This window comes from Arachis ipaensis, chromosome B3 (assembly GCF_059453495.1).
Source record: "Arachis ipaensis isolate K30076 ecotype BB chromosome B3, ASM5945349v1, whole genome shotgun sequence".
Lineage (NCBI taxonomy): Eukaryota > Viridiplantae > Streptophyta > Magnoliopsida > Fabales > Fabaceae > Arachis > Arachis ipaensis.
In genome coordinates this window covers 122,401,800-122,415,531 of record NC_142438.1, presented here as the reverse complement: position 1 = coordinate 122,415,531, position 13,732 = coordinate 122,401,800, and the positions used below count along the sequence as shown (strand labels likewise).

The 13,732-nt window shown below is 37.7% G+C and overlaps 1 protein-coding gene across 1 annotated transcript; it reads left to right on the top strand.

The window, feature by feature from the left end:
* The first annotated feature begins 384 nt into the window (after positions 1–384).
* LOC107630893 (calcium-dependent protein kinase SK5) lies at positions 385–4,189 on the top strand. Its single transcript, XM_016334173.3, has 7 exons — positions 385–1,225; positions 1,528–1,671; positions 1,775–1,927; positions 2,066–2,181; positions 3,234–3,401; positions 3,536–3,760; positions 3,958–4,189. The coding sequence occupies exons 1-7, from the start codon at positions 679–681 to the stop codon at positions 4,108–4,110; spliced, it is 1,506 nt and encodes a 501-aa protein (XP_016189659.1). The 5' UTR covers positions 385–678; the 3' UTR covers positions 4,111–4,189.
* The last annotated feature ends 9,543 nt before the right edge of the window (positions 4,190–13,732 follow it).

The window sequence follows — 13,732 nt, the reverse complement described above, 5'->3', positions numbered from 1 at the left end:
ACGAAACACAAGTGGTAGACCAGAGAAGCAGGGTATAATTTCATTTGAGGAAATTCCACAAGTCCACAACTTGTATTTGACCAATTCAATGAACAGCAATTAAAAATCTTAAAGCTCAGATTTTATTCATGTTAAATATTTTATAGCATATAGTGAGTTCAAAATTAAATTCCATCTAAATTAACTAAACAATTGAAATACGCTACTAACATTGTTTAATTTATTAAAACTTGTGCTCTATTTTATTAGCAAATAGTACTAGCCAATACAATGGAAATTCATGAGATTAATTAGAAATATAATCTTAATGTTAACATTTGATTTCAGTGCATTAATAATTTATTAAAAAAAGTATTTACCTATGGCATTCATAACTTTTTCTTATTTTATAAAAAAAAAATTATATAATAGTAGAGAGAGAAAGGAAGAATGCGCCAAAAAGGGAAAAAAACATGGTGTCTGCGCAAGCGCAAGAGAGAGAAAACAAAGAATTCAGCAACATGAAAACACAATAAACATGCTCACCGCTCACCCATTTCTTCACTACTTCTTCTTCTTCTTCTTCATCTTAGTCTGAGTCAAAATAGATAAACACTGCACAGTAATAATAACAGTACGGAAACTAAAACTATCTCACACACAGAATCGATTAAAGTCCATCGCTTTCCAGATCAGGCAATGTCGAAAGCGGGAAGCACAGCGGCACCGTTGAAGCCAGCGTGGGTTCTCCCACACCGAACCCCGAGGCTGACGGAACTGTACTCGCTTGGAAGAAAACTGGGTCAAGGTCAATTCGGAACAACCTTCCACTGTACCGAAAAGTCCACGGGTCGCATCTTCGCCTGCAAGTCCATCCCAAAGCGCAAGCTCTTCTGCAAAGAAGACTACGACGACGTTTGGAGAGAGATTCAGATAATGCACCATCTTTCAGAACACCCCAACGTGGTTCGAATCCATGGCACATTCGAGGACAGCCTTGCCGTTCATCTCGTTATGGAGCTCTGTGAAGGCGGCGAGCTCTTCGATAGGATCGTTCACAAGGGTCACTACAGTGAGAGACAAGCAGCAAAGCTTATCAAGACCATTGTTGAGGTTGTTGAATCTTGCCACTCTCTTGGGGTCATGCATAGGGACCTCAAGCCTGAGAATTTCTTGTTCGATAGCGTTGACGAAGATGCTAAGCTCAAAGCCACAGATTTTGGATTGTCTGTCTTCTATAAGCCTGGTGGGTTGTCTCATCTTTTCTAAAGATTTTGTCTTTTCCGTTTGGGTAGTAATTATTTCTGTGTTCTCAATTGGATTCATTGCTTTTACCTTTGTTGAATTCGGGTGAATCTGGTTATGTTCTTGGCTGTAGTTGCTCTGTCCAATGAATTTGGTGTCTACAGACATCAAATCTTTTGGCTTTCTATCTGATGCAAGTTTGGGTTACTTGTTTAACAAATCATAGATATGCAATCTTGTCTTATTGCTATGATTTGAATATTTTCTACCTCTCATGCCTGATGAAGTGATATAAGTTTTCAGGTGAATCGTTTTGTGATGTTGTTGGGAGCCCATACTATGTTGCACCAGAGGTCTTGCGCAAGCATTATGGACCAGAATCAGATGTGTGGAGTGCAGGGGTTATTTTGTACATCTTATTAAGTGGGGTGCCACCATTTTGGGCTGGTAGGTATATGCATATCAATTTGGGAGCATCAGGATTCAGCTTTTTTTTTCATTGTTTCTCCTTTTATCATTGCTAATATTGTTCTGAAAATTTCACCTTCAGAAACTGAACCTGGGATCTTCCGACAGATTTTACTAGGAAGAATTGATTTTCAGTCTGAACCCTGGCCTAGCATTTCGGACAGCGCCAAGGATCTAATTCGGAAAATGCTTGATCAAAATCCAAAAACCAGGCTCACAGCACATGAAGTACTTCGTAAGTCTAGTAAATTTTATGGTGAACCATTTTCATAGCATGCTGAGTTTTGCAGCACTAGTATTTCAAATAGGTTAACAGCTGTTAAGATTTATACATATTACAAGACTGTGAAACTACCATTCTTCTTTGTTTCAGGCCACCCATGGATTGTTGATGACAACATTGCACCAGATAAACCTCTTGACTCTGCAGTTTTGTCTAGACTGAAGCAATTCTCTGCAATGAATAAGCTGAAAAAGATGGCTTTGCGTGTAAGGCTTCTGTGTACCTTTTCCTAAGTCTAGATGAGTTCTTTGTTCTAATAATCACTACGGATACCCCAGTCATCTGCTTTTCTAATATAACAAAAAAAAGGGTGTTTTTTTAAGGAAAAAAATTTGATACTGGGCTAAGAAGATTTCAAAGTGGTATTTCAGGTCCTCTGAAAGGCTGTTACTGTCATATTAAATGAATTCTTTTGAAAAAGACCCATAAAAAAGTTTCTCGATTCCTAAGCAAGATGCCAGAGAATCTTGCTATTCTTATTTTGAGCATTATACATGAATGTCTCACATGGCTGTAGGAGGGGGTTTCTTAGATTGGTATATGGGCATTTTGTGCCTGCTGGAAAGGAAGATGCCCCCCCATCAGGGATTAAATTTCTGTAAAGACAGCTATCCCTTACGGCCTTACCTACTCTTTAAGTTCAAGGAATGTGATACTTATTTTTCAAATGATACATAAGTTGGCTGCAGCATTAAGTTTTTTAAAGATATTTCCTAATACAAGGATTAGATGCATTGGAAATTGAAAATTCAACATGTTTGGACTGGAAAAATCGTATTTTATCCTAATGATTTTCTTGACAGCTTTCATCAATTAGATCCATTTCATAGATAGAGAAGCTGTTCTTCACTTCAAAGTTCAAAGCCTTCAAAGAGTCTAGATATTGTTTACTGAATTTTTTATAAGCCTGTAATACATGCCCTTTTGGATTTTCATTTCTTAATTTTGGTTCTCACTTGTGAATTCTGTCTGGTATGAGTATTGGATGTGGACTATGGGACAACCCGATTTCATATAATTTTTTACATTACTTTTTATTCACGAGTCCAAAAATTGGAAGACAGGGCTTGCTCTGGTCCAATTCTGCAGGAACTTGAACTTATTCTTTTCATGCAAATTTTGGTTGTTGCTAAGTAATTGAATAAAAAAGTTGGGAAGCTAACATGAGTCATGGGATCATGGCTGGGAAGTTAAAGTCATTTCTGCTTATCTAATCCCAATACCAAACAGTTTAACAGCTTTGCTTGGTCTTTCCTAGGTTATTGCCGAGCGGCTTTCTGAGGAAGAAATCGGCGGCCTTAAAGAGTTATTCAAGATGATTGACACAGACAGCAGTGGAACCATAACATTTGATGAGTTAAAGGACGGCTTAAAGCGAGTAGGATCCGAACTTATGGAGTCTGAAATCAAGGATCTGATGGATGCAGTAAGCTAAAATATTTATTTTGTATACTTTTATCTTTGGATTAATTTGTAGTTTACTCCATTTTGATGATATGATCTTTCTTCGTCAAATTTTGAATTTGCGCATAGAATATCTTATTATTTTGACTGTGACAGGCGGATATTGATAAAAGTGGGACAATTGATTATGGCGAATTCATTGCTGCAACTGTTCATTTAAATAAGCTGGAGAGAGAGGAAAACCTTTTGTCAGCGTTCTCGTATTTTGACAAAGATGGTAGTGGCTACATAACCATTGATGAGATTCAACAAGCTTGTAAGGACTTCGGTTTAGATGACATACATATTGATGACATGATCAAAGAAATAGATCAAGACAATGTAAGTGTTGTTTTCTTTCTTACAATGTCTCCTATTTTGTTATGCTAGCTTCATCATCATGTATAGTGCATGCTCCAAGAATATTTACATCTATTTATAATTTTAAATATGTTTTTAATTATTATGAACAAAGATTTGGCAAGAACATACTAGTATTTGTCATACCAACTTGTTGTTTGGTTTCGTGGTGGATGCAGGATGGACAAATAGATTATGGGGAATTTGCTGCGATGATGAGAAAGGGGAATGGAGGGATAGGAAGGAGAACCATGAGAAAAACACTCAATTTTAGAGATGCTTTTGGATTAGTAAGCAATGGAGCCAATCAAGATATTGATGGTCACCTTTAGTATTTTATTTGTTGACAGAAAAAAAAAAAGAATATATATATAAAAATTGACACAAGCATAATTTGGTGCCTTCTGACCAATTCTTGCATATTTACTATTATATTAGTAGACTCATATTTTAAAAGAAGTTTTTTTAAAATGGCCCATCCAAAGAACAGAAGATACTTAGGTGTATGCTTTGCGGACGTTATAGTTGCTGCCTCAAATCTCAATCGTTTCAATAGTATTTTTTATTATTCTAAGTTCTGATAACTTGTGTACATATTAAAGTGGGTTCCTTTACTTTTATAAAAAGAAAAAGAAGAGGGTTCATAATATTTTGGAATTAAATATTATTATATGAACATTTAATATCAGTTCATTATATTATTCTACTACTACGTATGGTAAGAATAGCATAATTGAAATTATGAAATGAGATTTTTCTCTGATATTATCTGATCCGATCCTCCATGGATAACGGTGAAGACGGGATGAGTGTCGGAAGGATAGATGTTTAGTTAAAGTCGTTTTCTTCTTTTTGCTCTTAGTCATAGCATTCATCATTCTGTGGGATGTCACTTAAGAATCTCTAATAGCTTTCTTCCAAATCATGTGGGACAGCTACTTTTACTAATTTTCAACGAAAACATAATGGAATCTTTCTTCTTCTTTTACTCTTTTTTCTTTTTCTTCCCCCCCCCCCCCCCCTCTCCTCTTTTCCTCTTTTCACGTGCCCATTGGCAGTAATCCATGTAATGAGAAAAGAAAGAGAAGAAAATTATGGAGCTTGCATGTGTAATACACAAATGTTTGGAAACTATATTTGGTTTACATTTTTATTTTTTATTTTTCTTTTTCAGTATTTTTTATTTTTAAAATTTTATAAAAAATGAAGTAAAAATAAAAAATAAAATTTTATCGTTTTAATTATTTTGTTTTTTTTTTAAAATAGAAAATATTAAAAAAAATGCAAATCAAATATATTCTAAAACCCTCAATCTACCATGAAGGCCTTACTAAGTACTAACTATCCTAATATTAAAGCCAGGCTAAAATGAATAAGACTCAACTTATAAAATTCAAGAGTTTAGATCTATTAAGCCAACTTACCTGACTTGATAGGCCCCACTTACATATAGAATCTTAACTGTAATGAGCATCCCGATAAATGCGCCCACTATTTTAAATATGGGATCTCAACAACCTTTAAACAAAAGAGAAGTAACCATCCATTATTATAGGTGGATAAGTTATAGAATGATAGCAAGATTATCACTCTTACTTTATAAATACCCCATCATACATAGGTATTTCTCAACCCTAATTCATAAAAAATCTGTCTAAAACCCTTTGTTAACTTAAGTATCAGAGAACCTTATAGGTACTATCCCCCATTCACCATCAAAGACCTCGGACGACTTTGCCTCGTTGAGAAAGATGTTGGGACCTTCACCAGAAGAAGTTTGGACCTTACATTCACCCAACACTTACATTAGTTTCAAGTAATCCTAGGAACACTGGCGTCGTTGTCGAGGACCTAGAAGTCAACACGAAACCATGGCGGAAGAACAACTGGAAGATGGATGAACAACCTCTGATTCAGAATCCCATAATGGGGAATGCTTAAACAACGATTGAGCTCTCTATATACCCCAACATTCAGAAAGGGGTAAAGGTCCGGCTAACGATGGAGGAAGAAGCGACTTAGGAGGACTAAGGTTGGGCTCTCAAGTTCACATACTTGAAGGATCAGGAAACAGAGAGGCTATAGAAATCATGGGACTGGTTCACGAATATCAATGTTGGTTAGAATAGCCCGAGATCCAGTTAGAGTGACAGCATGAGTTTGAACGGTCCCTACGGAGAGAAATATGAAGATGAAGGGAACTCGAAGAAAAATTAGAAAGGTTGGAGTCCGAGTTCAAGAGCAGAAAATTTCGCACTGAACGAGATACTACTCCTTCAGGGAATGACGATCCTTTCTCAGAAGAAATCATGTGGGCCAGAGTTTCGAAACCCAAATATGGATCTTTATGATGGAACTACAGACCCTCGAAATCATCTGAGCAATTTTAAAAGTTGTATATACCTGGCAGATGCATATGACACAATGAGTTGCAAGGCATTCCAACTACGTTAACTAAGGCGACCATAAAGTGGTTTTACAGTCTTCCACCCAAGTCGATCATTTGTTTTGATGACTTGGAAAAAATCTTTCTTACCCGATTTTTCATTCAAAAAAATAAAGCTAAGCATGCACCGAGTCTCTTGGGTGTCAAGCAAGAGGGCAGATAATCCCTCAGGTTTACATGGAAATGTTCAACAAAGCATGTTTGAAAATTCAAAATTTGCCTACTGAAGCAACTATCATGGGACTTGTTAATGGCTTAGAGAGGGACCCTTCTTACAGTCTATATTAAAAAGACACCCGAATTTCTTATATGAGGTTCAGGAATGAGCTGAGAAGTATATCAACATGAAGGAGACTAGCTAACTAAGGATGCCCATAGCAATGCAGAAAGAAGATGGTAGTTTCGAAAGACCTCAAAGGTATCACTCGTATACCCTATTACGAGTCTCTTTAGTCGATGTTTACAGAGAAATATGCCACACTGAAATGATGCCACCTCCAAGACCGATTCAAAGCAAGAAAAAAGAAAATTGGTCAGAATACAGTGAGTATTACAAAATTTATGGTTATTCTACTAATGATTGCTACAACTTGAAAAATGTAATAGAAAAATTAGCAAAAAAAAAAAAAAGTGATTGGACATGTACCTTACTGGGAGGTCAGATGAAACCAACAAAAGAAAAAGAGATGAGGAAGATAGAGAAAAATGTGAACGACCACCAAGAACACCCGAGAGGCACATCCATATAATTGTTGGTGGATTCGTGATAGGAGGAATAACTAAGCTCTCTCGCAAGAGACACTTGAAAGGGGGCTACCAAGTTGGAAAAAATAAAGAAGCTTCTAATTTGTCCACAATAACCTTTACAAAAGAAGATGTCAAAGGTGTAATCCTTGATCATGATAATTTGATAGTGATAACAATGATAGTAGCAAATGCTAATTTTCACACGACATTGGTAGATCAGAAAAATTCGGCTAACATTTTGTTTAAGCCAGCCTTTGATAAGCTCGGCTTAGAAAAAATGGAGTTGAAGGCATATCTAGACACTTTTTTTTTGGGTTGGGAGATTCCTCCATCCGACCACTATGGTATATTACTCTATACACAACTTTTGGTAAGGGGTTAAAAGTACGAACTGTAAGTCGACTACATTGTGGTAGACATAGCATCAACCTACAATACCTTGATAGGTCAGATAACCCTTAACCGACTTGCAATAGCGGTGTCAACTCATTATTTTTGTATGAAATTCTCCACTTGATAAGGAATATATACTATAAAAGGAGATCATAAGTTGTCTAGAAGATGTTATAATGAAAACTTAAACTTACGAGGTTGTACAAAGATTAAGGAGGTCAATTCAATAGAGCTCGGAGGGGTTCGAATTCGAGAGGACATGAGGCTCCAACCTGAAGAAAGAATGGAAGAAGTCCATATAGGTGATGAAGTCCCAAAAGACGACCAATATGGGCCAATCAGGATCAAAAGTTAAAAGAAGACCTCATTGGCTTGTTGAAAGAGAATGCTGATCTCTTTACATGGAAAGTTTCAGACATGATTAGCATACACCCTTATCTCATGTGTCGCAAGCTAGCCATTTATCCTAGATCTTGACCTGTTCAACAATGACGATGAAAGCTCAGTCCTGAGAGAGCACAAGTCGTGGAAAAGCAAGTACAAGCACTCTTAGAAGCTGGATTTATAAGGGAAGTAAAATACTCCTTATGGCTAGCAAATGTCGTTCTAGTAAAAAAGTAAAATGGAAAATGGAAGATGTATGTAGAGTATATTGATCTTAACAAGGCATGCCATAAAGATCCTTATCCTCTACCGAATATTGAAGCTTTGGTAGATTCAACTTCAGGATACAAGTTCTTCTCCCTCATGGATACTTACTCGGGATATAATCAAATCTCGATGTATAAGTCTGATCAAGAAAAGACATCCTTCATCACTTCTAGGGCCAATTATTGTTATATAGTCATGCCCTTCGGGTTGAAAAATTGGGGGGAGGGAGAACATACCAGTGGCTGATAAACAAAGTATTTTCTTCCCACTTGAAAAATTGATGAAGGTCAATGTGGATGACATGCTGGTAAAAACTCAAAGTAAGACCAGCTTGCTAGCCGACATATTCGAGGTATTCAACACCATTAGACAACATGTGATGAGCTAAATCCCACTCAATGTGCCTTTGCAGTAAAAACAGGAAATTTTCTTGGATTCATGCTTACTTAGAAAGGCATTGAAGCTAACCCGAACAAATAAAAAGTAGTCTTAGAGATGAGGAACCCGATGATGAGCGGATATTTTATACACTTTTTGGCATCATTTTCATATAGTTTTTAGTATGTTTGTTTAAGTTTTATTAAGTTTTCATAGGTTTCAGTGCAAAATTCAAATTTTTAGATTCTACTTTGAGTTTGTGTTTTTATGCAATTTCAGGTATTTTCTGGCTGAAATTGAGGAGCTGGAGCAAAAGTCTAATTCAGAGACAGAGAAAGTACTGTAGATGTTGTTAGGATCTAACCTCCTTGCATTCAAAAGAGATTTTCTGGAGTTACAGAAGTCCAAATGGAGCGTTCTCAATAGCTATGGAAAGCTAACATTCAGAGATTTTCTGAAATGTATAATAGTCCATACTTTGCTTCAAAATTGAAGGCCCAAAACTGGCGTTCAACGCCAGGCTCCTGCCCCATTCTGGCGCCCAACGCCCAGAGAGCAGTGGCCAGCGTCCAATGCCCACAAAGGACCCCTAAGCAGGCGTTCAATGCCCAAGGAGCCTCCTAGTACGTGGATCTCAACTAAGCTATGCCCAAACACTCACCAAGTGGGTCCTGAAAGTTTATTTTGGCACTAAAAGACTATTTTACCCTTCTTATGTAATCCTTAGTCATAAGTCCAGTATTTATTTGAGAACTTTTACACTTTTCAAACAACACATGAGACCTAGGATATTTCAAATTCTATCATTGTATTTTCTATCAGTATGAGTTTCTAAACCTCCTAGGTTGAGGGGAGGAGCTTTGCTGAGTTTCATGGATTAATAAAGTATTATTGTTCTATCTCAATTCGTGTTTGATTCTCTATTCTAAGATGTATCTTCATTCTTCATCAATATGAATGCGTTGAACCGGCACAAGGTTATCTCATTCTACATGGGTTCAGAGTGAGTCTTTCATAGGACAATGATGAATCACTAGCTAGATTATACATCTCTTAGACGACTAATTTACGACTTCGTTGGGGACTTCTCGAGACACAAGTTCAGCCGAGGTATGGGGAGATTAGAGTCTTTGTGGTAGAGGCCAGAACCAAAGGCGCATCATTCTCTGATCCGGAAGATTCGACATTTTCTGTGGCATTTTGAGTAGGATCATCAAGAAAAATGAACTGCAAGAGCTTCACCCTCAATCAGACTGGATTCGCACTAACCCTGGGGTTCAACACTGGAGGAGAATCGGTGACCTCTCAAGAAAGGTGTTGATCACATACAGCCTAACATAGAAGAAATCATTCACAGTTAGAGTAGACAGTAAGATCGGACTGATCCAGAAGAACAAAGCATCTCCAAGCTTTAACCATCTTCCTATCATTGCTTTCACCATCAATTGAGTAACGTTTTCTTTATTTTCCTTTTATGCGCTTTAAACAAACAAACAACTTTTCTATCCGCCTGACTAAGATCTACAGGATAACCATAGCTTGCTTCAAATCACAATCCTCGTGGGATCAACCCTGACTCACTCAGGTATTACTTAGACGACCCAGGGTACTTGATGGTTCAGTTGTGCGAAGTGTAATTCCGCGCACTACCCGACCTACTTGAAAAAAGTCCAACAACTGAATGGTAGGTTGACTGTTCTATCTAGATTATTGGCTAGTTCAACCTTGAAGTTGCTATCACTATTTGAAATCCTTAGAAAAAGGCACAATTTTCAATGAACTCAAGAATGTGAACAAGCGTTTCAAGAGTTTAAGAAATTTTTGAGTCAACCTCCCATTCTAACCTGTTCTGAGGTTGGAAAAGAGCTTGTGCTGTATCTAGTTGTCGCTGAGATGGCCATAGCTTTCACTCTTGTCTGAGAAGATGAAGCGGGGCAGAGTCTTGTTTACTTTACAAGCAAAGCATTGCAAAGGGGTTGAATTGAACTACCATAGGATTGAGAAATTTGCCTACGCCCTCCTTTTGGCTTCCAGAAGACTGTGATCATACTTCCATGCTCACACAATCAAAGTCCAAACAAATCACCCCATGAAGCATATCTTACAAAAAATAGATATTGCAAGGAGGATGTTATAATTGGATATTGAGTTGTCCGAGTTCGACCTCAAATATGAAGCTCGGGCGACCATTAAGTCACAATATGTGGTCGACTTCCTAGCACAATACACAGGAGTACAACAAGGGAGCTCCACTTCTTGGAACTTGTATGTGGATGGTTCTTCAAAAAAAGATGACAATAGAGCAAGAGTTATCCTTGAAAATACAAAAGGAACTCGGTTGGAGCTCTCCCTCATGTTTGACTTTTCGGTCTCTAACAACTAAGCTGAATGCGAATAGTGCTTGCTGTCTTACAAATGGCTAAAGAGGTAGGGGCTTTGAAAGTAATAGTCTTTAGCAACTCCCAAATAATAACTTCACAAGTGAATGGCTAATATTAGACCAAAGATCCTAACATGAAGTAATACATGGAGAAGACGATAGCCTAATTGGCTAAATTCAAAGAGGCTGAGGTAAGGAATAAAACTTAGGAATTGAATGGTTGAGGTGATTCCCTCTCCAAACTAGCAAGTACAAAGCCTAGGAACAATAATAGAAGCATGATCCAAGAAACGCTACAATCACCATGAGTAACAAAAGAAATCGACAAGTCGAACACACTGACAGTCTCTAACATGAATTTGGGTTGGATTACTGCCATCATAGAATACCTCATATTTGACATTCTTCCTCAAGGCGAAAAAGAAGCAAGAAGATTAATAAGAGAAGCTCAAAACTACACACTAGTCTATAATATCCTCTACAGAAGAGGGATCTATACTTTTGTTGAAATGTGTCCCGACCTCGAAAATAAAAGAAGTCTTAGATGAAATTTGTATTGGTATTTGTGGAAACCATCTTGGGGAAAGATCATTGGCAAAGAAAGTTCTACGAGCTGGCTTTTATTGGCTGACTTTATAGAAATATGCGACTGACTTTGTGAAAAAGTGTCTGCCTTGCTAGCTACATGCCAATTTTCACGTAGCACCTCCATAGAAACACATTAGTTTCACATCAGTATGGCCCTTTGTAAAGTGGGAATTAGATATATACTCGGACCGTTTTCTCAAGCACCCGGGTAGGTAAAATACCTCATAGTAGGGGTCGACTACTTTACCAAGTAGATTAAAGTAGAACCTTTGGCATCTATCACAACTCAAAGAAGTTGGAACTTTATCTATAAGAATATTCTGACAATATTTGGGGTGCCATTTTCGATCATCACTAACAATGGTACCCAATTCTACTTTTCGAAACTTGGTGGCAAGACTAAAGATTAAGCATTAGTTCACATTGGTGGAATATTTTCAAGCCAATAGTGTAACACCCCAATTACCCTAAGCCTTACCTCTAGCCGTAAAGCAAAGGTTAATCAGAGGTTACGACAGTTCTAAGGCTTATACATGTTTATATATATGTAGAGGGAAATAATATAATCTAGAAGTCTGATGAAGAATATAGCTCAAAGACAGAATTACAAAAGCGCGAAACGTTCACACGAAGCTAACTCATAAGATACAATATATAGATGCAAAAGAATGGAATATATATAGATATAATGGTATAATAATCATAGAGGACTAGTCGCGACTTGCGGAGTTTAAGCCGACTAGTATATATACAGACATACAGAGTTTGGAGTTAGAAACAGCTTATACAACTATTCTCTCAAAATAAGCCTCTAAGGCCATAAAGATAAATATACAAAGATGTGAGAGCAACTATAATAAAGAAAAACGTAAATAAACCAATAGGAGGAACCATACTCCGCTCTGTCACCATATCTGCAATCTCACCGAAGTAGATTACGACCTGCATCTGAAAAACAACAACAAAGTATGAAATGAGAATCGAAGGTTCTCAGTATGGTAACAGTTCCCAATGATGTAAGATGTAAGGCTCCGGGACGCCGAAGGCAATCCTAGAACTTCACATCACATGCGGATATTCAAGCTTAACATCAATAAATAAATAAAAAACTTAAACCGTAAACCGAGTTATCTAAACTTAGGGGAATTCTAACTAAACTAGTTACACCGCTGTATCCCACAACCCTCGCCAACCTAACCTCCGTGCGATCCCATCGCCACCGCCTACTTAACCTCCTCAGCACCAGACAATCACAATTAAAACAAACAAGTAAAACACAGATAATATTCATATACAACAAGTAGTTCAAGAAGCAGATAGGCATGTTATTCAATTAGGCAAGCCATTACAAGTAAACACAGCATACAAACAGATAGAAAATGCATATGATGAATGTCTGCCCTACTGGCTGTGATATCACATTGTTGGTTCAACTGCCAACCCGACACATCTCCATGAAGACGTCGCCCTTCGGATTTTCTCATATGGGAACCCCCGAGATATAGGGCTCGGATCACTGTCCAGGTACCGGGGCCTGCACGCCCTATAGATCCGAAGGGATGCGAGCGGGATCTCTTGCCTCCGTCCTCACATCTAAGCGCAAGCGGGATTAACCACCGTCCTTACACCGCCGCCGCTACCTCTACAGGCGGAATTAACCACCGTCCCTGCCGGGTGCATAGCGTCTCATAATCACAGTAAAAACAACATATCAGTGGTTTTAGAAAACACTTTCAGTATACATAGATCTATCATCTCAATCCGAGTCCTCGACTCATCTCAACCACTGTCCATTCATAACTCAGTTTCCAAATATCAAAGTTCATCATTCCTCATCTCATGTATCAATCATCCTTCACCTAACGTCAAACCATTCCCGACTTGTGCGTGCGCACAGGGTTGTGCGTCCGCACAGGTCGTAATTCTTCATTGATGTGCGTGCGCACAACCTATGCTAACGCTGCCACCAGAGCCCTTTCCTTTGCCTGTGCATCCGCACAGAATAAGATTTTTGCAGGGTTGTACGTGCGCACAAGGCTGTGCGTGCGCACATATCAGAAAATTCTGAAATTCTGCAACTTTGCAGAATTTTAGATTTTCAACACTAACTTTGAATGATCATAACTTCCTCTACAAAATTCCAAATTTTGCAAACTTTATATCAAATCGAAGGGTTTTCAATAATCTTCAAATATGAACTAAATTCAACAAATTTTAAAAACTGAGACAAAAGTTATGATCAGACCAAGTTCACCAAAAATCAATTTTTACCAAAGGCCTCAAAACTCCAATTTTTCCAAAACTCACAATTCAAAACCAAACCAACCACAACCCAAACATTACCAAAACAACATAAAATCCCATACCCTTT

Bases quoted from the DNA above. Each gene is read 5' to 3' on its own strand.
- LOC107630893 (XM_016334173.3), top strand. From the start codon at position 679: ATGTCGAAAGCGGGAAGCACAGCGGCACCGTTGAAGCCAGCGTGGGTT. The intron at 1,928-2,065 runs GTAAGTCTAGTA...TCTTTGTTTCAG, and splicing joins CACAGCACATGAAGTACTTC to GCCACCCATGGATTGTTGAT. The intron at 3,761-3,957 runs GTAAGTGTTGTT...TGGTGGATGCAG, and splicing joins AAGAAATAGATCAAGACAAT to GATGGACAAATAGATTATGG.